The sequence below is a fragment of the Capra hircus genome, unplaced genomic scaffold (assembly GCF_001704415.2).
Source record: "Capra hircus breed San Clemente unplaced genomic scaffold, ASM170441v1, whole genome shotgun sequence".
In the NCBI taxonomy this organism is placed as follows: domain Eukaryota; kingdom Metazoa; phylum Chordata; class Mammalia; order Artiodactyla; family Bovidae; genus Capra; species Capra hircus.
This window is the reverse complement of record NW_017189589.1, coordinates 33,261-57,783: the sequence shown is the minus strand read 5'-3', so window position 1 is coordinate 57,783 and position 24,523 is coordinate 33,261. Positions and strand designations below refer to the sequence as shown.

The 24,523-nt window shown below is 40.8% G+C and overlaps 1 protein-coding gene and 1 pseudogene across 1 annotated transcript; one reads left to right on the top strand and one right to left on the bottom strand.

Annotated features, from left to right (window-relative positions):
* The first annotated feature begins 355 nt into the window (after positions 1-355).
* LOC108634553 lies at positions 356-3,016 on the top strand (annotated as a pseudogene).
* A 1,886-nt stretch (positions 3,017-4,902) lies between these two features.
* LOC106501924 (uncharacterized protein C6orf62 homolog) lies at positions 4,903-24,165 on the bottom strand. The gene is given in 6 exon segments (XM_018044525.1): positions 4,903-6,281; positions 8,879-9,010; positions 20,962-21,024; positions 21,026-21,085; positions 22,130-22,306; positions 23,995-24,165. Coding segments are annotated over 6 exon segments (714 nt in total). The 5' UTR covers positions 24,151-24,165; the 3' UTR covers positions 4,903-6,155.
* Between the last annotated feature and the right edge of the window lie 358 nt (positions 24,166-24,523).

Here is a 24,523-nt window from a genome sequence, read left to right as displayed (position 1 = left end):
AATCATCACAAGGACCACCTGACTTTGTTAAGTGCAAAATTTCTGAGAAGACATTAAGAGATGCCAGGTTGCTGTACATAGAGCTCAAAAGCTCAGATGGAAAGTTTGATTTCTGCAGAGGAGTGGAGATTAAGAAAACCACTCCTGTTTCTCCCTAAATATTCCTTTTTTATTTCAAAACAATTTACTCCAGAGTTCATTTCTATCGAGAGACTAGTAACTTGATTTTCAGTTTCCGAATCAACTTTTGGGGGTGGCTTGGTTTAATCCAATGACAGTTCTTGGTAGAGCTGTTTGTCTTTTCTAATACCACCAAATATTCAAAATTCTCTTTTTTTTCTTTTTTAACACTTAGGTGACTCTTGTTTCTGCTGCCCCTGGGAAAGTGATTTGTGAAATGAAAGTAGAAGAGCAGCATACCAATCAATTGGGCACTCTCCATGGCGGCATGACAGCCACCTTAGTGGACGTCATATCAACGCTTGCTCTGCTGTGCACAGAAAGGGGTATGGCCGGAGTCAGTATTGATATGAACATAACGTACGTATGCAAACTGCACCCCAAATAACTTTTTTCAATGTGATAACTCATTTCAAACAACTGAGACTACACACATTTATAACAGAAATAGAGCATGAGTTGCCCTTAGTTGGTCATCCCCAAGTGCAGCTACAGATTTGCCTTAAAAACATTGCATGGTTTTAGAATCTGGAACTAAAGGGATTTCTAAGTACATTATATATTAGTAATAATAATATAATCAGGAATATATAATCAGTGATAAAGGGAAGTCAAGTGGACCTTAGGAAGCATCACTATGAACAAAGATAGTGGAGGTGATGAAATTCCAGCTGAGCTATTTCAAATCCTAAAAGATGATGCTGTGAAATGCTGCACTCAATATGCCAGCATAACTGGAAACTCAGCAGTGGTCACAGGACTGGAAAAGGTCAGTTTTCATCCCGATCCCAAAGAAAGGCAATGCCAAAGAATGCTCAAACTACCCGCACAATTGCACTCATCTCACACAATAGCAAAGTAATGCTCAAAATTCTCCAAGCCCAGGCTTCAACAATACTTGGACTGAGAACTTCCAGATGTTCAAGCTGCATTTAGAAAAGAAAAGGCAGAGGAACCAGAGATCAAATTACCAACATCGACTGGATCATAGAAAAAGCTAGAGAATTCCAGAAAAACATCTACTCCTGCTGTATTGACTACGCCAAAGCCTTTGACTGTGTGGTTCACAATGAACTATGGAAAATTCTTGAAGAGATGGGAATACCAGAACACTTCACTTGTCTCCTGAGAAATCTTCATGCAAGTCGAAAGGAACAGTTAGAACTGGACATAGAACAACAGACTGGTTTCAAATTGGGAAAGGAGCACGTCAAGGCTGTATATTGTCACCCTGCTTATTTAACTTATATGCAGAGTACATCATGAGAAAACGCTGGACTAGATGAAGCTCAAGCTGGAATCACATTGCTGGGTGAAATATCAGTAACCTCAGATATGGCAGATACCCACCACCCTTATGGCAGAAAGTGAAGAACTAAAGAGCCTCTTGATGAAAGTGAAAGGGGCCGTGAAAAAGCTGGCTTGACACTCAACATTCAAAAAACTAAGATCACTGCATCCAGTCCCATCACTGCATGGCAAATAGATGGGGAAACAATGGAAACAGTGACAGGCTTTTATTTTCTTGGGCTCCAAAATCACTGCAGATGGTGACTGCAGCAACAAAATTAAAAGAGGCTAACTTAACATTTAGTCTGTCTTTACTATGGAAATGAGCATGCAATAAGCAAATCACAAGACTAAAATGCAAAGGGTCTTTTGAGATTAAGATGAACAAAAAGAACTGCTCGGACATTGAGCACATATTCAGTTCTTCCTATATTCCATGGTGATGAGGGTTAAGATCGCCTGATGACGCTGCTTTGCCTCAAGACTGTTAGGAGCAGAGATCTTCCAGCCTAGCACGGCACTTCATGATCTTCCAAGATATTGCTATTACAACCATAAAGCATCTTTAATAAGCCAAACATAATTTTGACCTTTCAAAGTCTGTGGTAGCCGAAGTTTTGGTCTCAATCAGGAGCTGCCTGATTATCCAAGAGGGCCTCATATTAATTCCTTATGCTGCTACTGCTACTGCTAAGTCGCTTTAGTCGTGTCCAACTCTGCTACCCCATAGACGGCAGCCCACCAGGCTCCACCATCCCTGGGATTCTCCAGGCAAGAACACTGGAGTGGGTTGCTATTTCCTTCTCCAGTGCATGAAAGTGAAAAGTGAAAGTGAAGTCAGTCGAGTCGGACTCCTAGCAACCCCATGGACTGCAGTCTACCAGGCTCCTCCATCCATGGGAATTTTCCAGGCAAGAGTACTGGAGTGGGTTGCCATTAGTTGTTTTAAAATCATTTTAGAGCTGAGTAATTTCTGCATATTGATAACAAACAGCAAGTAATTACCTCACATTGGAAGTTAAGCAAATTAAATGAAAGCTTGGGGAATCTTTCACTAGCCCCAAATAAATATGAAGTAGGAAACCTAAAAAACAAAGAAGGCCGCAGGGCTGGGGAGCAGTTGAAAACCCCTGTAATTTATGGGAAAACAAACTTGTGTGCATGTAAGGAATCAGTAAGAGAGAACTTGGGTCAGGATCTACCATTCAAATTAGAAGGGACAGAAAGTTTACTGATATTATTCTTGAACTATCGAGGAAAAAAATAACATACGGCTGTTATGAGATGCACTCAACCTTCTCTTTTAAAAACCATTGTTAACTAAATTTAAATATTTCCTTTCAAGGTACATATCACCTGCTAAAATGGAGAAGACATACTGATTACAGCACATGTTTTGAAGGAAGGAAGATCAATTTCATTTGCTTCTGTGGATCTGACTAACAAGGCCACGGGAAAATAATAGCACAAGGCAGACATACCAAACACATGGGAAACAGACCATCTGAAGGCTAAGTGAAGCCGCCCAACAATGAGTGTCCAGAGTAAAACCTGATTTGGACAAATGTAATTTTTCAAAATACCACAACTAGAAGTAGCCAAGAAATAGTCTTCGGGGAAGATGCCAGAGATCAAGTGGAATACAGGATGGGGGGTTGTCTATATTCTTTGATTTCGAGTTAAGTTTTAGTCTATAATCATACGTGATACTTGGATGAAAACACTCTTAGCTCAGAGTGTTTTTGAAAACAGGTAAAGCAAAGCTCACAGGGCCATTTGAGGTAAGAGCACCTCAAAACTAAAACCTAAGGATCGAGCTAAAGGTCAAATTAATGATTAATCCTTAAATTGTAGGTCCTTCTCAGCTCTAAAATGCTACATTTTTTTTAAAAACCCAATTCCAAGATTATGGAACCTCAAAGCAGATGAACCACAGGCCACACTAAAAAAGAGTGAGCAGTTCTCAATAAAGTTTAAGGCAAAGCAGATTAGTGATAAATAGCCCAGTGGGATAAATAGCCCAGTTCAGGATTAGTATATTTTATAGTGGTGGTAGTGGGGAGTACAGAATTCCCTTTTCTAGTACCTAGGATAAAGCCATGCAGATCTTCAACCTCCTAATGCTTGGTATTAAAAAGACCCAACTTCACAAATTGTTTTAGTCAATTTCTCAAATTTCTGTCAACTGTGGTTTGGTTTCTGCATATTTATAATTGGTTTCTGCATCAGGGTCTTAGTTCTAACATTTCACAACTGATGATCATAAAGAAAGGGAGTAACTTCCTTTGGAAGCTGGAAACAGTTAATAGTTAAAGGTTGATGATTATTTGGTTATATTAGAATACACATCAGAATACATATAGCCCTGTTTGCTGAAGGGCAGAAGCAGACTTGATAATAGCAGTGAGCACATAGGAAACCCAGATCTAGTATTGCCTATGAAAAGTAACTTGGTATCCTTGGAGAAAGAGCTGATTTCAGAGCTGGGGGGTGGGATAGGGAAATAACAAGACGAACCTATCTTGTATTTGAAAGTCAGGAAGTGCTCAATAAAACAAGGCGTGAAAATTACATAGCAGTGTATGACACAGAGAGCTCAAACCCAGTGCTCTGTAATAACAGAGGGGTGGGAGGTGAAGTTCATGAGGGAGGGACATGTATACCTATGAGTGATTCGTGCTAATCTATGGCAGAACCCACATTATTGTACAGCAATTCTTTTCCAATTACAAATAAACAATATGTCACTGAAAAGAAATGAGTGCATACCGTTTAGGTAACAATAAATGGCTGAGACAGGAGAGCTCTTCCTTGTTGAAAGAATGCTGGCACATGTAGAATAAATATAAAATAGTAACTACAAAATGGGGAAATAGGACACCACCTTCACCAATGAACATGGGACATCAATAAAGAGCACACGAGCAGTGTGTTTCTGGATATTAACTTCAGGGGGTGTAACATCACTCACAATGGGCAATGACCAGGATACCTAATCCAAATTTAACCACAAAGGCAATCACTCAAATACCAAATAAAGACACTGTTGTTTTTTTTAAAAAAAATTGGCCTGAGCCCTTCAAAACTTGAGTATGGGGACAAGTTCCTAAACCTTTGCACCTAGTTCCACTCAGAGCAGTTAGAGTTTAGAACAGCCCCTGACCATGAGAAACTGTTCATTTCAAATAGATTCCAATTGTCAATTGATCAGAAAACATGGAAGTGCATTGTGAATAAGAGTATTTTTGTCTTTTCCACAAAGCCAGGTATAAGGCCAGGCTGGTAATTGTTAAAAGCTGACAAAATGTCTTTGATTCCCATTCCTGTTGAAATTACAAACCCAACTTTGCTTCTGAGTTTACGGTTTAGCCATGGGCTAAGGTCTCAATAACAGGTACCCAAGTGACTTAGAAGAAAAGTTACCACTTCAAGTTTTGTGTATTCACCTGAATAGTCAGGGAACTTTCACCTATTTTATTTAGGTTTTCATTTATTCAAATTCCAACCAGAAGCTAAATACAATTGGAAACCGGTAAGCACTAAGTTTTACTCCAAAGGAGTAGGATCATTCAGATTTACTCCAATAAAAGTATGCAACCCTTAAGCAAAGCTTTTCTTCATTTAAAAGAAAAATAAACAAAAAAACTATACAGTAGTCTTTCCTTATGTTCATTGCACAAAATGAGTTCTGCTTTTAGAATTTTGACACTCAATGGTGTTTTTTTTCCTCCCCGCACAATTTAAGATCCCAACTTTAATAACATTTCTACATCAAAAAAACCCCTAAGTTTTCCTTTAGGATGGTGTAAAAACCAGTATTTCTGCACAATTCACTGGAATTGTTTTTCTTTATAATAAAAATCTCTTCTTTTCAAAACCAAAAAACAAAAACCAAAAGGACAGTCCTCTACCTATTGTGGTTTCTGCAGCTATGAATGTATTTCTGTTTCAGAGCCGCTTAGCTACTTCAGACTCCAGATCTGCTTTAACGTGTGTAACTGTGTGCACACTCGGCAGAATCCTCTTTCGTAACAGCAACTTGGGGAAAGAGATCTGGAAATAAAATACATACATTTATGAGTACCAGGAAACAAACATGACCCAGTAATACATGAGGCAAGACTGCCTACAATGAGATGCTTTTTAAAGATTTCTTTCCTATGGTTGTATCTTCTTTTTCTTTTTTAAACAACCACTTTTGGCCATTAGAATGAATCTGATACTGCTCTGAACAACGGTGATTATAGCAAAGCTGTAAGTTTTAAAAACGTTGTTTATACCTGTTACATTCACTTCTCACCCTCCAAATACTGATGACAGGTGTCAAAGAGGCCAACACCAGCACAAATGGAAAGACCATCAAAAATGAGTATCACCTTGTGCTTTCAGAAACATTTAAGCATTTCAGTGTACAATAGTCCTTTCATTTCACATTTTTAGTAAGATGCTGATGCAGTGCAGCAAATATGCAAAGCATCTTCTTTCACACAGTCCGTGCAGAAGACATCTAATTTAAGTTCTGAGATACAAATGATTAAAAAAAAAAATCCAGGATGAACAAGTTTCAAAATGCATAGTGTTCTGTGCATGAGTCCATTTTTCTTTAAACTCTGAAAGAATCAAGTGGTAAGAAAAAAAAATTGCTGCTGCACTCTCTGATCTTCTCCATTTTGCTGGTCAGCACTCTATTCTGGCATGTAAGGATGGAGGTGATCCTCAATGGTGCCAACTGCCCAGTGGGTAAGCTGTTCCTGTGGCAGGTAGAGGCAGATGCTGCATAACTTGAAGATTGTAGCTTTGTTTTTTGGAGTCTGGAAGGGGAAAAAATTTGTAGAATATTCTTAAGAAGGACCTCAACGTAACTGGCCAATTATCACATGAAAATCTCCCACAATTTATTAAGCACTTAAGAACACAGTAACAAAGCATATAGAGTAAGGCAAGAAATTATGGTCCCTATTCATAGGGGACTTAGTCTAGCTGGGACAGAACCTTCACATACGAAATACAGAAAAAGAGTCAATAAGATACTAAATGTTCACAGAATTTATGCAGACTTTAAAGTTACGAAAATCAGACTACTAGCTACAAGAAATTAGGATTAAAGGCATATAATGGAGATAGATTTGAATAATTTGCAATCACGTTTGTATACAGAAAGACAGCAGATGTGGTGAGAGCAGAAGGCAGAGAAATCAGAAATAGGTTAAGAGATTTAAGCATATCCTGAGGTAAAGGACAAGGCCAAAGTATCAACAGATAAATCACACTCGTTGAGTATTTTAACAAAGCAGTTACCATTTTAACATCTAACTTCTGATAAACAAGTGCTAGGTACTTTCACAAAAAACTACGGCTGGTAAGTGGAAGATGAAGTCTGAACCCAGAACTGCCTTCAAAGTTTTCCATCTTTTCACTACAGCACCTCTTTAAAAGAAAAAAGGCAAAAAGAACAGAAGGTGGACTTTGCCAATGTCTGAAGCAGTCTATATACCTATGTACATAAATGAACCCATACATATATATTTTTTCATTTTAACTTTTAAAACCTAGGACTTTCATTTACTACATTTATAGAAAAGAACATGATCACAGAAGTTATTTGTCCAAGGTCTCATGGCCAGTAAGTTACTGCATGTATGTTAGAATCTGAATTCTAGGCATGAGCTTCTATACCACCACCCATTCAAAATTTTTTTGGTCTAGCCCTTATCATATATATTGTGTTAGAATATAAAGGGGAGATCTCTGCTAGATGATTTCAATCAAATTTCTTAATTTCCTTAACTATAAAATGGGAATAGTAAGATCTATACATCAAAAGACTGTTATGAGGATTAAATGAGCTCATACACGGAAAGCTCTTAGTATTGAGTTTGGTGCATAAAACAGTTGACTCCTAAACAACATGTGTTTGGGCTGCTCAGGGCCACATATAAGTAAATTTTTTCAATAAACATATTGGAAAAAATTTGAGATTTGTGAAAATTTGAACAAATTCACAGATAAACCACATAGCCTAAAAGTATCAAAAAAAGAAAAAGGTTATGTCATGAATGCGTAAAATATTATGTACAGATGACACGACACTTAAGACACAGGGATTGGAACACAGGCCCTAAATGCAGTTGAAAATCCCCATGTATAATTTAGTCTTCCCTCCATATATACAGTTACACATCAGCTGACTGAACAAACCATGAATTCAGCCAACTGGACTGAGCAGTTATGTATTTATTGAAAAAATGTCACGTGTAAGTGGACGAGTGCAGTTGAAACCTGTGTCATTCAAGGGTCAACTGTAGACACTAGTCGAATATCCTGCTCTACAGTATTTTCTCAGTAAGTAACTCAAACGAAAGTACACTATAAGCAATTAAAAAGGATAAAAGAGTCAACCAAAAAATATTCACCGCAGGAGCACTAAGGTAAATAGGAAACTAAAAACAAAAAAGGCCCCAAACAAAAAACACCCCACCTAAACTGTATACTTTTCTATCAGTTTTATCACATGCTTCCAGCGAAATTAATTTTCTTAACTCCCAGTTTCTTTTACTTGTAACTACACTTTCTATAAGGTACAAAATATACAATCTTCCCGAAATAGCTCATCAGCTCCTTGAAGGCAGCAGTTTGACTCCCATTTCTAATTCTCTAGTACCTTGTCTTGCACAGACTTGCTCTAACAAAAACAAAAATGTTCTACACAATGCAATTAATATTGTACTTTAAAAAAAAGTAGTATTCATTACTTACCTACTTCTAGGTTTCCCACAATGAAATGCCAACCCATAGGGCAGGAATTTCTAACTTGTTCACTGCTATACAATACCTGACACTTAGCACTCATCTGTTGAATGAATGCTAAATAAATTACAATGCTATTTTTAACAATTAACAAAGTATCTATTACCCACTATGAATTCTAAATGATGACATTTATTAGGCTTAGGCCGATAAGAATAAACATTTTACAGAATAAAAATCAATTTGGAATACTTGGATTGCTACTAAATTGGAAGTACTTATTTAAAATTCCTGTGGACCTTTAAAATACAGATGTGCTTTCATCCTTTTAGATATTTAAAAGATCTATGCCAGTGCTTCTCAATACATAAATATGTTATCAATCTCTTGAGGATTTTATTCAAAATACAGATTCTGATTACTGCAAACTGAAATCATGACTTTTAGAAAAGCTCCCCATGTAGATCTAACATGCAGCAGTTTGGGAATCAATGTTCCAGGTTAAGATCAGGACATCTGTTTCCTGGTTTTTAAATAACTTCAAAAATAATGCAATACTGAAGGGGCAAATCAGAATTAAATAACATACAGAAAACAATTTACTAACCAGTAAACTTTTAAAATGAGCCCTTGTGTGGTTTACCAAAAAAAAAAAGTTTACCTGCAAGTGCTGTCTGTCAATGAAGAGAAACACCGACTGGTTAGGATTGTTGACAATTCCAGTCTTGTCCTTTCGGCTCAGTACATGCAGAAACTGTTTTTCATAGTCACCGTGATGAAACTCAAATTTGGCCTAAGAAATAAGATATTTACATGTAACTGCAACCATGTTACACTACCTAAAACGTCTACTGCACCCACATGCATACAGTTGTGCTCTCCAATATGGTAACGAATAGAGGCTACTTACATTGATATTAATTAAGTGGATTTGAAAACTCAGTTCTTTAGTTGTACTGGCCGCATGTCAAATGATCCATAGTCTCACTTGGTGGCTACTGGCCACCATTCTAAATAATCTCTTGGGATACACAAGTTTCCTTCATCACAGAAAGTTCTATTGTTTACCACTTCATAATTTGACCTTCAAGAAAAACTATACCGAAGTGACTAAACTTTAATACTCCTTTTAAGCCAAATATCATTAAATGAGATTTTCAGACCTACTCAGCTCAAGACTCCTGCTTTAGTACTTAGTCCAATAATACCACCCAGCTTTCCCTTACATAACAAAGAATGCTACAGATGGCTCTTGGAAAGGAATCTATTTATATTCCAATCCCAGCTGCACACCTCACTACTTACGTGACCTGTGCAAACCCCTTAACTTTTCTAAATTTCAGCTTCCTCATCTATAAAATAAAAGGGCTCTAACCCATCAGTTAAGAGGAGTAAATGAAAAGTAAACCTACACCTGCAATATACTTCCAGGTGTCACAAAGTTGAGTATCTAAGAATACAGGAACCCCTCAAATTAAAAAAAATGTTTTTATACATTTTTTTCTGTATCAGTAAAGTTTTTTACATTATGAAAAACAGTTATCAAGTCGGTCATAACATTTTTTCGATCTTTTAACATGAGGAAGATTATCCAACAAAATGTCTATGGAGAGGCCAAATTACAGGTGAAAAGACCAGGCTAACAGGGAATTCAAGAAACCTGGAAACCTTAAACAATCTGATATTTTAGAATAGTGAATTGTAAAAATGATTATTAGCCCATTTGGTTCAAACAATCTTTATTCTCCCTTTATGTCAAAGACAGTAGAAAATACTAACATGGAAAAAGCATCAGACCTTGCTGTCTAGGGTTTTAGTACCCACCAGTTTTTCTCATAAGCCGTAACATAAAACATGGTATCCCCTACACATGACTCTACATAAAATATTGAATTATACTTTTGCACAATTCAAATATGTATTGAACTCGATACAAAAAGCATGTTATTAGATACTGACAAATATAAATAAGATTATCTCATTCTTAAGGGACTCACATACTGCTGAAGAGGAAAAGCAACATAAAAACGTAAACCCTAACTTACTTCAAACCTTTCCCAGGATACGATGTGGTTATTTGTTAAAAAAAAAAAAATCTTAAAATGGGTTCTTACTGTTAAAAGCACCATGAGAAGAAAGAATAAATAACTAACGGTAGACAATGAGGGCAGTATTAGCAGATGATTTTGGACTGGGCCTTGAAAGATGACAGTAATTTTCCCTGGGGAAAATAAAAATGGAAACCAATTTGGAAAATGCCATTCTAGGAAACAGAACCTACACAAACACAAGTGTGTCAAAATCGGGATGCTGCTCAAAAAAGACAGCCTCAAATGTTTCACTATGGCATATATCAGGGTGGATGGAAGAGGACAGTAGATAACACACTGACAAGAAATTCAAGTGAGACTGAAAAAGGCTTTGCCTGTGTTTCTGTGGCACATCAATTCTATCCTGTCTGAATATCCAGAGTTTTGGGAAGAAATGGTCCACACAAAAAAGAAAACTAATAGGCAGCATGTAAGAAACAATTCCCGGAAGGAAAGTAATGAATGTTGTAATAGCAGGATGAAGAGCTAACCTGCAGCAAAAGCATTAGGAACGAAGAGGAAAGAGTAGACCACTCCCTGGGCTTCATAGTACTATGAATAGAGCAGAACTCAGTATTTTAAAACAATCTTTACTGTGGTTTCTACTAAATCTCACTACTGAAGTATTCTGCTTTTAAAATGCTTTGAGTCAGAAAAAAAGGTGTGTGAATTAAAGTTTGCCTTTCCTTCACTAACCTTGAGAGAATAAACCCTATTTTTATTTAAGGTTTCTCATTCAGGATGCTGCTAAGTTGCTTCAGTCGTGTCTGACTCTGTGCGAACCCATAGACGGCAGCCCACCAGGCTCTGCCATCCCTGGGATTCTCCAGGCAAGAGCACTGTAGTGGGTTGCCATTACCTTCTCCAATGCATGAAAGTGAAAAAAGAAAGTGAAGTCGCTCAGTCATGTCTGACTCTTAGTGACCTCATGGACCGCAGCCTGCCAGGCTCCTCTGTCCATGGGATTTTCCAGGCAAGAGTACTGGAGTAGGTTGCCATTGCCTTCTCCACTCATTCAGGATATTTATATTAAAATTACTCCAAAGAAGTATGTGTTATGCACCGAGCCCGTATCTCCGAACCAACCAAGAGAGCAAGTCCACCACAGTAATGCAAAGGCAAGAAGGGAGTTTATTTCTAGCGCGCTAGGGCCCAAGTCTCATCCAGCACAGTGGAATTCGACAAGAGCCCAGAACAAAGGAGTATGGCAGCTTATATACAGGCAGTTCTTTGTCTCAGTTACAGGAGTAGCTGGCGTTACATGATTGGCCAGGCAGGATGAGCACATGTCCTGTCTCTTTCTGGTAAACATGACTCAGGTCCTAGAGCCCGTCGTTTGGTCCCTAACATTCCCCCCTGACCTTAGATCACATAGAGGAATCTTCCTCTCAGTCCTGAGACACAGTTTGATAGTTGCCGAAGCACAAACAGCTGTACTGTATTTATGCGTTCCTTTACAAAGGCTACAAGTCTATTGATAATACATGGGCCAAAGGTAAGCATCAGTAGAAGTACTAGCAGGGGTCCCAGCAAGGTGGAGATTAGGGTGGTCAACCAAGGGGATTGTTGAAACCAAGACTCAAACCATCCTTGTTGAGCCTCACGTTCTCATTTACGTTGGGCTAGTCCCTCTCTTACTTTGGCCATAGATTCTCTAACTATTCCTGTGTGATCAGCATAAAAACAACACTCTTCTCCTAGGGCAGCACAGAGTCCCCCCTGTTGCAGAAAGAGCAGATCTAATCCTCTTCTGTTTTGCAGAACTACTTTAGATAGGGAAGTTAAAGACGATTCCAATAGATTGCTCTAATAGATTCTAATAGATAATTCTAAATAATAATTCTAATAGATTGCTCTATACGGGTGATGTCCTCATCTATGGCCGCTCTCAGGGAGTTAAATCCTTGGCTTTGCAAGGACAAAGCTGTTATTCCTGTTCCGGCCCTGGCTATTCCAAGACCGAACATAGTTGCTATGGTTATGGCAGTAAGAGGTTCCCTCTTGACTTTGTAAGCTCTTTCTTGAGGATTTAGGGTCAATTTTTGGGCCCAGTAATCATATATTGTTTCCTCTGGTCGGTACAGAATCTTTGGCACGACTGCTACCATAACACAGAATTCTTCTTTGGGATCAAAGATTGAGCTGTGTAAGCATGGAGTCAGCCCCGTGTGTGAACAGACCCACCATCCTCCCATCTGTGGTATTAGCCACCTGGCTATGGGCAAGTCCGTAGGCTCAACAACATGCGCACACAGTGGAGACCTTTCTGATAATACCTTGCCCATACATAACCCTTTTCCCCATACCTCTCTCATTGTAAGGCCTACTTTTCATTCTCCCCATTGACATTGAGGAGGATCGGTGCCGTTGGCCAGGTCATAAGAGGCGTTGAGGCCTACTCCCTTGTAATAAGGGGGAATTAAGTTGTAACATAACCAACAAGATTTAGTTGCCTCAGGATGGGTTTGATTTAAGGTAGCATAAGCTGCCTTTACTAATTTCCATAGTGGATCTGTTTGCCCGAGTTTAGCAAGGGGGCCCGCCTCTGGGTCTTTTGTTGGTCCCTGGGATGTAGGTACGGAGGTTGTAGGGTAGAGAGTTGCATGGACCTGTTCAACGGGGTTTGGACCGATACTATACATTTGTACCGGTTCTAAAACTTGACTCACAACAATGATCCCATTATAATACTCCCGGTATGGGAACCCGTCAGTTCTGGTCTGAAGCCCCCATGATATCCCGTTGACCCAGGCCTTTTCTCTTTTTGCTTTGTCAATGTTAAACCTTATTTTTACCTGGGCAAAGTTATGATCCTTTTCCCAATCGGAGTACGGAGGTACAGGTCCTACAAATGAGAAGTTAAGCAAGTCCTGATTTCCTACATCCCACCGTCTATACCCTGGAGTCTCCGACCCATCATTGGAAGTTACGCAGTCCCAAGATTTACAATAAGAGTCCTGTATAACCCCACAGATCTTCCAGTTATGCCTGGGCGCACCTGGACATGCCCAGAATGCATGATTCTGGAGCTTGCCCCTCTTCCAGGGTACATTCACCACCAGCTTAAGGTCAAAGTATAAGTCTGGGCAACAAGTATTTGGTGGATGTATTGCGGTGGTGGAGTTAAGCATCTCACGTGTTAGTCCATTTTGCAGTTTCCAGGTGATTCTGACGGGTTGGTGAGGGTTCACGCTGGCAGCTTCGGAGCAGAGTAACATGGTCATCCATGAGATGGTCCAGACAAGTTGTCTTGGTCCTGTCGACGACGCCCTGATTTTGACCCACATGTATTTCCCGGAGCAGTTTCCAGACACGAGAGTGCACCTTGCTTAAGGTCATCAAGGCCTCTTGGAATTGTCTCAACGTGGGAGGCGGTAGTTTCTTTCCTTCAAATATTGGACATACAGGGGGAGGTCTCCCACACAGAATTTCAAATGGGGTCAGATTAAGTTGATAAGGAGTATTACGCGCACGGAAGAGGGCAAAGAGAAGGAGGGTCACCCAGTCCCCGCCAGTCTCTATAGCCAATTTAGTTAAAGTTTCTTTTAGGGTCCGATTCATTCTTTCTACTTGCCCTGAGCTCTGTGGACTGTATTCACAATGTAACTTACATTTAGTCCCCAGGGCTAGGGCAAGGCTCTGAACTATTTGACTCACAAAAGCAGGTCCATTATCAGAGCCGATGGTCACCGGCAGGCCAAACCTGGGAACTATTTCTTCTAAAATATTTTTCGCCACTATCATTGCAGTTTCTCCCTTTGTAGGAAAAGCTTCCACCCACCCTGAGAAGGTATCCACCAACACTAACAAGTACCGGTAACCATACTTGCCTGGCCTTACCTCGGTGAAATCTATTTCCCAGTGTTGCCCTGGTCCTTCTCCCCGATACCTCAGTCCTGCATGTTGTCCTTTTCCTGGCCTCATCTGTTGACATGCCTTACAAGCATGCCCTATGTTCTTTACAGTTGTCTGGTGCTGGGGAAATCGCAGGCGCGCAGTTTGAAAGAGCATCAGAGTTTTCTTTGCTCCCAGATGAGAAGACAAGTGTAAATGCTCACACAGTTGCCGTCCCAACTGAGCAGGGAGTATCAAGTAGCCGTCTGAGTCTCGGTACTATCCATCTTCACCTTTTTGAAGGTTGGTGTGTTCTTGGATCCAAGCAAGGTCTGTGGATGAATACTCAGGGGTTGGAGGCAGAGTTCCCATACCTGGAGGTGGAAGTCCGATCACCAACACAGGGGTGATGAAATCTTCATCAGCTACTTTTCAAGCTGCCAGGTCTGCGGCACGATTCCCTCGTGCCGTGGGGCTGTCACCCTTCTGATGTCCAGGTACGTGTACTATTGACACAGCCCGAGGCATCTGTACAGCCTCTAAAAGTCTACGGATTTCAGGCAAATTTTTAATTTCTTTTCCTTCAGCTGTCAAATACCCCTGTTCCCGATATATTGGGCCCTGGATGTGTACTGTGCCAAAAGCATAGCGACTGTCAGTGAAAATAGTTATTCTTTTTCCTTTGGCTCTCTCTAATACTTGAATCAGGGCAATTAACTCTGCCTTTTGTGCTGAGGTATCCGGGGGAAGGGCCTCTGCCCATATCGTCTGTCCAGAGTCATCTACTACTGCGGCTCCGGCCCGTCTCTGTCCATCTTTCACATAACTGCTGCCATCTGTAAACCATATTAGCTCACTGTTATCCAGTGGAGTATCGGTTAAGTCCTTTCGTATTGCTGTTACCCCGGCCAGTATCTCATCACAATCATGGAGGGGGCTATTTTCCTCCAGATTGGGCAAAACTGGCCGGATTTAGAGTGCAGGGCGTTTGGAAATGAATCCGTGGGGTGTCAAGTAGCAAGGCCTGGTAGTGTGCCAAGCGAGCATTAGAAATCCATTTACCTGGGGGTTGCTTTAAAACTCTCTCTATGGCATGAGGAGTGTAGACCAAGAGTCTCTGTCCATAAGTCAGTTTATCAGCATCGTGGACTAAGAGCGTGGTGGCCGCGATGATACGGAGGCAAGGTGGCCATCCGGCTGCCACTGGGTCCAGTCTCTTGGAAAGGTAAGCTACAGGTCGCTTCCATGGTCCCCATCTCTGTGTTAGTACCCCTTTTCCTATCCCCCTCTTTTCATCTACAAATAACTGGAAAGGCTTAGATGGATCAGGGAGGGCAAGGGCAGGAGCTTCTAGCAAGGCTCGCCTGAGCTCTTGGAAGGCCTCTTTCATTGGCTCAGTCCATTTCCAGTCCTTGTTTTCTTTGGTCCCTTCATATAGGGGCCTGGCCTTTTCTGCAAACCCCAAGATCCATAACCGGCAATATCCCACAGTTTCCAGAAATTCTCTCACTTGTCTAGGGTTAGCCGGCTCAGGGATCTGGAGGATGGTTTCTTTCATAGCCTGTGTTAGCCACCTCTGGCCCTGTTTTATCTTATAACCGAGGTATGTAACCTCTTGCTTGGCAATCTGGGCCTTTTTGGCACTGGCCCTGTAACCTAAAGTCCCCAAGGTTTGGAGAAGGTCACCTGTTGCCTCTTGGCACTCTTTCTCTGTAGCCGCTGCCAGCATAAGGTCATCAGCATATTGTAATAAAACAATGGTAGGGTGTTCAACCCGATACTCATGGAGGTCTTCGTGCAGGGCCTCTTTAAATAACGTGGGCGAGTTTTTGAAACCCTGTGGTAAGCGAGTCCATGTCAGCTGCACAGGGGTCTGACCACCGTCTTCCTGCCATTCGAAGGCAAAGATCTCTTGGCTTGCGGGGGCAAGAGGCAAACTGAAAAAGGCATCTTTTAAATCTAAAACAGTATACCAAATGTAGTTTGGAGGCAAGTTGCTTAGCAATGTATAAGGGTTAGGAACCGCAGGATGAATATCACTCACCTGTTTGTTGACTTCTCGTAGATCTTGAACCGGTCTAAAATCAGTTCCCCCAGGCTTTTTCACAGGCAACAGGGGAGTGTTCCATGGGGACCGGCACCTTTTCAGGACCCCAGCATCTATGAGGCGTTGTATATGAGGAGTTAATTCCTTGTCGAGCCTCTTGACTCATGGGATACTGCCGTACCCTCACTGGGGAAGCACTGGCTTTCAGTTCCACAATGATAGGGGGCCTCTGTTTGGCCAGTCCCATTCCTGCTGTTTCAGCCCAGGCCTGAGGGTATCTTTGAACCCATGGTTGTACTTCGGGGCTTATTGTCGCTGGGGCCTCTGGCAAGTAGAGTCTGTATTCATCTTTTAATGCCAGAGACAGGACCTGAAGAGGATGCCCGGTCCCATTTAAAACCAACACTTGTCCGTGGTCGAAATGAATTTGGGCATTCACTTTAGACAGTAAATCCCTTCCCAATAAGGGTGCTGGACACTCAGGTATCACCAGAAAAGAATGGGTTACCTGGTGGGCCCCCAAGTTCACATGCTGTTTTGTAGTCCATCCATATCGTTTAGTCCCGGTTGCTCCCCGCACCCAGCTACTTTTCTTAGACATGGGTCCATCTTTTTGGTTTAAGACTGAGTATTGGGCTCCCGTGTTCACCATGAAGCCAACTGGTTGCCCCTCCACATTCATAGTTACCCAGGACTCGGGGAGGGGCTTCGAGCCCTGACCCCCCTAGTCGCTATCCTCACCTGCGTAGAGGATATGACTGTCCGGAGAGGGAGTCTCGTTCTTGGGGTCCTTGGGCCCCTCTTTCAGATTTTTCTTGGGGCATTTCTTTCCAATGTCCAAACTCTTTACAAAACGCACATTGGTTTTTCTCAAGCTTATGCCTTGTCGTTTTTTCTTCAGTTTTTGAGTCCAATTTTTTCCCTTTTTGGAAACTGTTTTTGTTTTCAACCCCAGCAAAAAATATCTGGGCCAGCTCTTTTTGATTTTTACGGTTTTCTTCAGCTCTAAATTCTCTTTCTTCTCTTCTAATGCGTTCCTCTCTCTCTTCTGGGGTCTCTCTATGATTAAAAACTCTCTCGGCTGCCCTCACTAGATCTTGCAAGGATTGTTCACTTAACCTCTCTATCTTTTGTAACTTTCTTCTAATATCGGGGGCTGCTTGATTTACAAATGCTAACATAACTGCCGCTCGTGACTCATCTGCCTGTGGGTCCATAGGGGTATACTGTCTAAAAGCTCCCATTATCCTTTCAAGGAAGGCTGCTGGGCTCTCATTTGGCTCCTGCCTCACTGAATTTATTTTGGCCAAATTAGTTGGCTTCCTGGTGGCCGCTCTAAGGCCGGCCATAAGAGTCTGGCGGTACACTCGGAGACGCTCCCTACCTTCAGAGAGTTCGAAGTCCCAGTTGGGTCGCACCAAGGGGAACCCCTCCTCAATGAGGTTAGGCTGTATTGTGGGCCTCCCATCCACCCCTGGCACATTCTTCCGAGCTTCTGACAGGATCCGCTCGTGCTCCTCTGTAGTGAAAAGCACCTGTAACAGTTGCTGACAATCATCCCAAGTGGGATTGTGAGTAAAAAGGATAAACTCTAAAAGATCAAATAAGACCCTGAAGTTTTTCAGAGGAGGAGGGAGTCTGGGTTTTCCAACTGTACAAATCACCAGTGGAGAAGGGCCAATACTGATATGTCCGCTCTCCACCCTCTCTGGCTGGCCCCGCCCGGACAGGAAACGCGCCAACGGTGGAGGAGGGGACTTCTGGGTCTTCTTCTTCTGCTATGCTGGCCATTTCCCTTGTTCTTCCCTGAGTTCCCTGGGCGGGGCCCCATTCTCTGGGAGGAGCTGAAGGCTTGGTTCTCCTCCTGGCTTCTCCCGATGAAACCTGTGGAACCTGTGGAAGCAAGGGCGGATGTGGATCTGCATACGGGGGTGGGGACAATTCGGTCTCCAGATCTATCAGATTAGGATACAGAGAAGATTCCTGGAAGACCGGCTTTGGTCGATTCTCGTCCTTTTTTCCTTCTTTTTCTTCGGAAGCCTTCATGACTAGCACCTGTGGGCTTGGTGAGGTTGGAGTTGGGGAAGAGGGACGGGGAGGTTTAGGAGGTTTAGAAGGAGCAAGAACAAAGGGTTTAAGCCATTCCGGTGGGTTTCTCACTAGATCCTGCCAGACCAGAATGTAGGGAGTCTGGTCTGGGTGCCCGGCAGGACTAGGAGTAAGCACCCTCTCTTTAACTGCCTGGATAATTTGGGGATTGAAGGTTCCCTCTTGTGGCCATCTGACGACAAAGGTGGGCCACTCGGCGGAACAAAAAGTCACCAGTTTGCTCTTCTTCACCAATAACGAAAGATTCTGAGCTCTAGACTTGAAATCAGAGAAGTGGTTAATCATAAGAGATAAAGTAGAAGTTGTTTGTCCCATGATCACAGAAAAGTACACTGGGAGCCAACAGAGCACACAAAGAGCAACGCAGACACCACAAATAGACAAACAGATAACAAACGCAAGGTGGCCACCAACAATGCACTGAATCTTACCTGCAGGGAGTTCACAGAGCCAGACGCCTCCCCAGCACGATACCGGGCCTCGGCCTTACGCCAGACTTAATCCAGTAACCAGAGCCAGCCGCCTCCCCAGCATGATACCAGGCCTTGGCCTTACGCTGGACTTGCCTCCGCACTTTACACCCAGATGCCTCCCCAGTACGATACTGGGCCCTGGACTTAATCTGGGCTTCTGCAACGTTAGCACCGGTGCTCAGAGCTCTTATCTCCTAACGAGGTTACTAACAGGAGAGCTGTCCTCCCCGGTGGGATGGAGATCCTGGACGAGCCCCCAAATGTTATGCACCGAGCCCGTATCTCTGAACCGACCAAGAGAGCAAGTCCACCACAGTAATGCAAAGGCAAGAAGGGAGTTTATTTCTAGCGCGCTAGGGCCAATGTCTCATCCAGCACAGTGGAATCCGACAAGAGCCCAGAACAAAGGAGTATGGCGGCTTATATACAGGCAGTTCTTTGTCTCAGTTACAGGAGTAGCTGGTGTTACATGATTGGCCAGGCAGGATGAGCGCATGTCCTGTCTCTTTCTGGTAAACATGACTCAGGTCCTAGAGCCCTTCGTTTGGTCCCTAACAGTATGTTTGTTTTTATACCGCTAATTATAAAAATATTATCTATATCCTAGATAATCCTATACCCTATTGCTTATATTCAGTCCATAATTTAAGGTTTTATCATTCAGGAAACTTTCCCCAGAACCGGGTAGTGAGTTAAGAGCACAGACTTTATAGTCAGCCTAGACTTAAGTCTTGACTACCACTTAACTGCATGACCTTGGATTATTTACCTATCTGACAGTTTCTTTGCAAAAGGAGGCTCCTATCTACCTAGTTTAAGGACTGAGATTCAATATATATCAAATTTTATTTGAAAGACAGCCTAGCAATTAACACTCAATTTAACAGCCATAATTTTTTTTAAAAGTAACACTTGAGAAGACTATTTTAATACAACTATTTTTTTAAAACAAGGTCTGAGAGAAAGACAGGGTACTAGAAATTAAAAAAATATACTGTGATAAGCAGATCTAAGTTTTTCAAATGGGAAATTCTGAACTGAAAAAAGCAAAAACCTAACAGTGCTTCTGGAGAGCAGCACCATCAAGGTGTAAGACCTGCCCTGATAACATAACATGCCTTTTCCATTTCTGTCTTCTATATTCAGTTTCAATTCTCCAGCGCATTCATCTTAGGCAGATGTCATCAATTATAACAACACACAGAGGACGTTCACCTCTATCTAGCCTACCGTCAAATGAACCTTAGAAAAATGACAACTTATTTGAGCTAATGTGTAGCAACATTACCCTGGGGACAGGAGGAGGATACCAATTAGTCTATTACACCCAAAAGCACTATAAAGACACTTCGTTAGAATGGATAAAAGCAAAATTTTTTCAATGACAATTTTCATAGTCCTAAGCAATTAGTTCAAAATAAGCCTTCTAAAATTTAGTTTGGTATACTTAGTCTTTAAATAAACTTAATTACTTCTTAGTTTGTCCGATTGCTAAGTATGTTCATTGTAGACATTTATTAAATATATATATATTTAAGCAAAAAAGGAAAAGATAGCTATATCTGACCTAAAACTAACCACAATTAACTTTTTGGTGGCTCTTGTACTTACAACCATGCACACACAGATATACTATAAATAAAACTACATCAACACACACATAAATTCCCTTAAATAAAACATTAGAAATAGTCAAGCACATTAAATGACAAGTCAAACATAGCCAAATGTCAAGGAAAGTTAGTTAAGAACCACTACTAAATTCTTTTCTCCTATGAAGCTTTATATGCAAATCAACTCCTAGGAAAGGGTTTCTTCATTCATTTCTTAGATGAGATTCCTCTGAGAACCAGAGTTACATACAAAATATTTTAGAAGCGAGTGTGGTGGAGAGGAAGAGATTTTCTAAAGTTTATCTATGGGCCCCACTATAACTCAACAAATGTCTACCTTAAAACATTTGCTCTGACCATAGTTTCAAAGACACACTGGGTAGTCAGAACCACCTCAATCTCAAGAGATTCTGTAATTCAAATGCTGTCCATTCTCACAACAGTCAAAAGGCCAGGAGGGACTCGTGAAGGAAAACCTATCAGAAAGCATATTCCTAAGAAATTTCTTAAACTGGAACCTATTCTCTGAGTTTTCAACTTATTTATGTGTTCATCACACTTATTTTAGAATAAAATACCTGAACAGGCCTAAAAGGCTCATCAGATTCCTTCCACCTAGAGAACAGGAGACAGACAATTTTTTTCAATATCATTCCGAGGCCAAAGAATGAAATCCATCTCCTGAGTACAGCCAATTACATCCTGTAAAATGCCACACACACACACAAAACATTACTTTCAAATAAACAAAGCCATAACAAGCAGTATCACAAATTACAGGGTCTGACTACAAAAACATTTTCAAGTGCAAAAAGTTCACTATACAGCTGACCCTTAAACAACCTGGGCAGAAGAGACATCGATGAGAGTCAAAAACTGTGCATGTAACTTTATCAGCTAGCCCCCCATACCTGCAGTTCTTTACCTGCGGATTCAACCAACTGTGGACTGAGTAGTACTGTAAATTATTTATTTTAAAAAACCCACTTATAAGTGGGCCCTGACAGTTGCTGCAAATCCGTGTTAAGGGTCTACCACACATTATGTCTTTTAAGAGGTGACAGTAATAGGACTGTATACAATCTGAATAGTTTATGACCGAATTCTAATTTTTATTTTGTAGAGTTCACATATAATCAATCAGTCCAAGGTTCATCATATTGAGATCTAAACTCATCAGTGCACTGTGAAAACTGCAACTGAACCTCTCATTTTTTTGTCTTTTAAGTTCTTGTACCATTATTTCCACTCTTCAAAATCAGAGCCTAATTAAGCAAAGGTGTCCTGGAACTTCTAAATCACCTTATTACAGGTGAAATGCTATTTTTATCATATGCCGATTATTGAGGCCAATTAACCTCTTCCAGACCACTACACGGTTATCTCCAGCTGCCCTGCAAGCCTACTAATGATGGGGCCCTCTTGTTCAAGGTACTTTGCCCACAGTAACTTTCAACGAGTTGCAGAAGTTTGGACAAACCGCCTCAAAAGTTCCTTGTTTACAAGGGGCAAGATGTTTTATTCTCCCCTGAAAAAGGAAATCTCAGTAATATAATACATGAATCACAACAATGTACACTATTACCAACAGAGTAATGCCTAAGAAAGTTACACATGCTTTATTTAAATTCCGTTTTTAAAGACATTTAGGATCACCGTTCACTACCCATTCTTAGGAGGAAAAAAAAGAAAGGCAAGTTTAACTCACAAAAGCCTACCCAATCAAGACTTGAAAACAGAACTCACCCTTCTCATAGACTGGTATCGAGGAGCATGGAGCTGCACCACATCTTTCTGTAAAAGCTCTATGGAACTTTCCAAAGAATAACTGGAGTCTCGCACACCTTTCAGGATATTTTCTTCATAATTATTTGTCATAACTGGTATAACCTCAGACACTTCAAAAAGTGCTGATTTTTTCTTCTAAAAAACAAAAAAGTGTATTAACTTACTGGTAGCACATCGTCTAACACCCAGAGTTCATAACACAATGTTTTGTAGCATTATTCTAACACAGCAAAATTCTTAACTGAAGCTATTTCCATACAGAAAACACAGATTTTCAAACTAGGTGGATCCCTCTGTTCCTCCCTCAACTCCCTTACTTCCCAACCACACACAAATAGGCTATTATCAGAATGTTTAACTGCATGTTTTTTTTTTTTTGCAGTATGGTAACCATACCAAGAACTTATTTTGCACAGTATTTCTTAAACAATGAGAAACAAACACCAGATACCCCTGCAGTTAAAAAAACAAAACAGTGATTTACTCCTGATCCAAGTTCACTTAACTGGTTCTACATACAGCAAAATCAAACTCTCAGCAGTATAAAATCAAGGCTCTAGGGTCAATGTCCATTATCCCTTCTGGGTATTATTGAACTACAAATGTCAATATTCAAAAGGGAAGGAAAAAATGTCCACCAAACCTTCAAACTTAATTAAGATCAAGAACTCATCAATTTAGGTTATAAAATTCATGAACTGCTCAAGACAACTGTCTGGATACTGTCCAGTCAAAGATTTCCACAGGTGTGAGAAGAGCTAGATGGTATAATTTGCAGCATCTGATAAATTCAGAAATCTAGTCTATTTTTATCTCGTATTTCTAGTGAACCTATATTGTAATAGTGTCCATTAAAATCTGGTCTTATCAATTCTGCAATTAACGAAGAAAGAAAAAAGCAAATCCGTGATATTCAATATTGAGACAATCATTTCAAAACAAACGACTTTCGAAACCACATTTTATGCTATACCTAGCAGCTATGCTTGTATTGGTATCTTAAATACTAATAACTTTAATAGTGGGAATAAATACGTAAGAAACTTTCAAATTAAAGATATACCATGCCAAGATGCTGTTTTTGATGTGAAATTAGCTCACAACTTAAGCACAAAATCAAAGCAGTGTTTCCTTAATATTCAAAACCTAACCTCATGTCAAATAGAAATTGATTATCTAAGAAACTGTCCATTATTTTCAGTTGCCAAAAGGTTTTATCATGTTTTCCATGACTATTCACAACTCATTATTTGCTGTTTTACTGTGGGATTAACTCTTAACACCAAAAAAACTATACACTTCTTTTGGTCATGCTGTACTTCTAAAAACAAATTAACCATTGCAGTAATCAACTGCTCCTAAAAATTAAAGTGCATTCTATTTCACTAGATGTGCCATGAGAAAAAGTAAACTATAGCATGGAGATTAACCAGAAAGCTTTCAGCAAGTAAACATTTTGATTCCAATTACTACTTTCAAACATTCTAGATACCTAGATAATCTTTAAATTCAGTAACCAAGTTCTCTATGTACCTCCACGAAAATAAAATTTATTGTAAAACAAAAATGCGAGTTTTACAAGGCTACTGACCCCATGTTAACTAAAGGGGATCCTACTCAGCTTTAGAATTACATTATTTCCAAACCAATGAGCACAAAAGCCTTTCATTCATGGTTACAGCTTAACTCCTTTGACTGAGGTTAATTACCTTAAGGGTCAAAGTTAAAGCATATAAATGGAGACTTTTGTCTACCACTCTTTACCACAAACCATACACTTACAAAACACCTTGTGCTAAATCACATTAAGAACTTTAAATTACCTTCTCCTTGAATACAAAGGCAATATACATCTTGAAGTCAAACTCGTCATCTGGACCACCTGCCAGGGATGGGAGGGCAGCAGTCCTTACCCAGCTCTTGGTTCCCAGACCATGCTCTAAAGACGGGTACGCAAGCCACCCAGACTCCCACCCCATAGGGGACCAAGCAGAAGGCTTTCGGGCAGCAGGGCGGCCTGCATTGCTCACCTTTCCTTCACCAACCCCTCAGGCCACCTTGGTCCTAAACAGCCTGAGGGGATAAGTACCTCTTCCAAATGCCCGGACCAGGTTCAAGGGAGGCGTGAGCACAGTACTTGGGTCAAAGACCCTTTGCAAATGCCTCCCCCAAAGAAAAGTCACCCCAGATGCACACGTCCTGCTCCTCCAGCGGGAGCCTCTTTAGGCTTCCCATGAATTTTGAGCACGTGTTGCTTTCTAAAATGAGGATGGAAACCGGTGTTAGGAAGTATTGCATTATGGGAAGGTGATCGTTGGAACAAAAGAACTCCTGTGAAAGATTCTCCCTTGC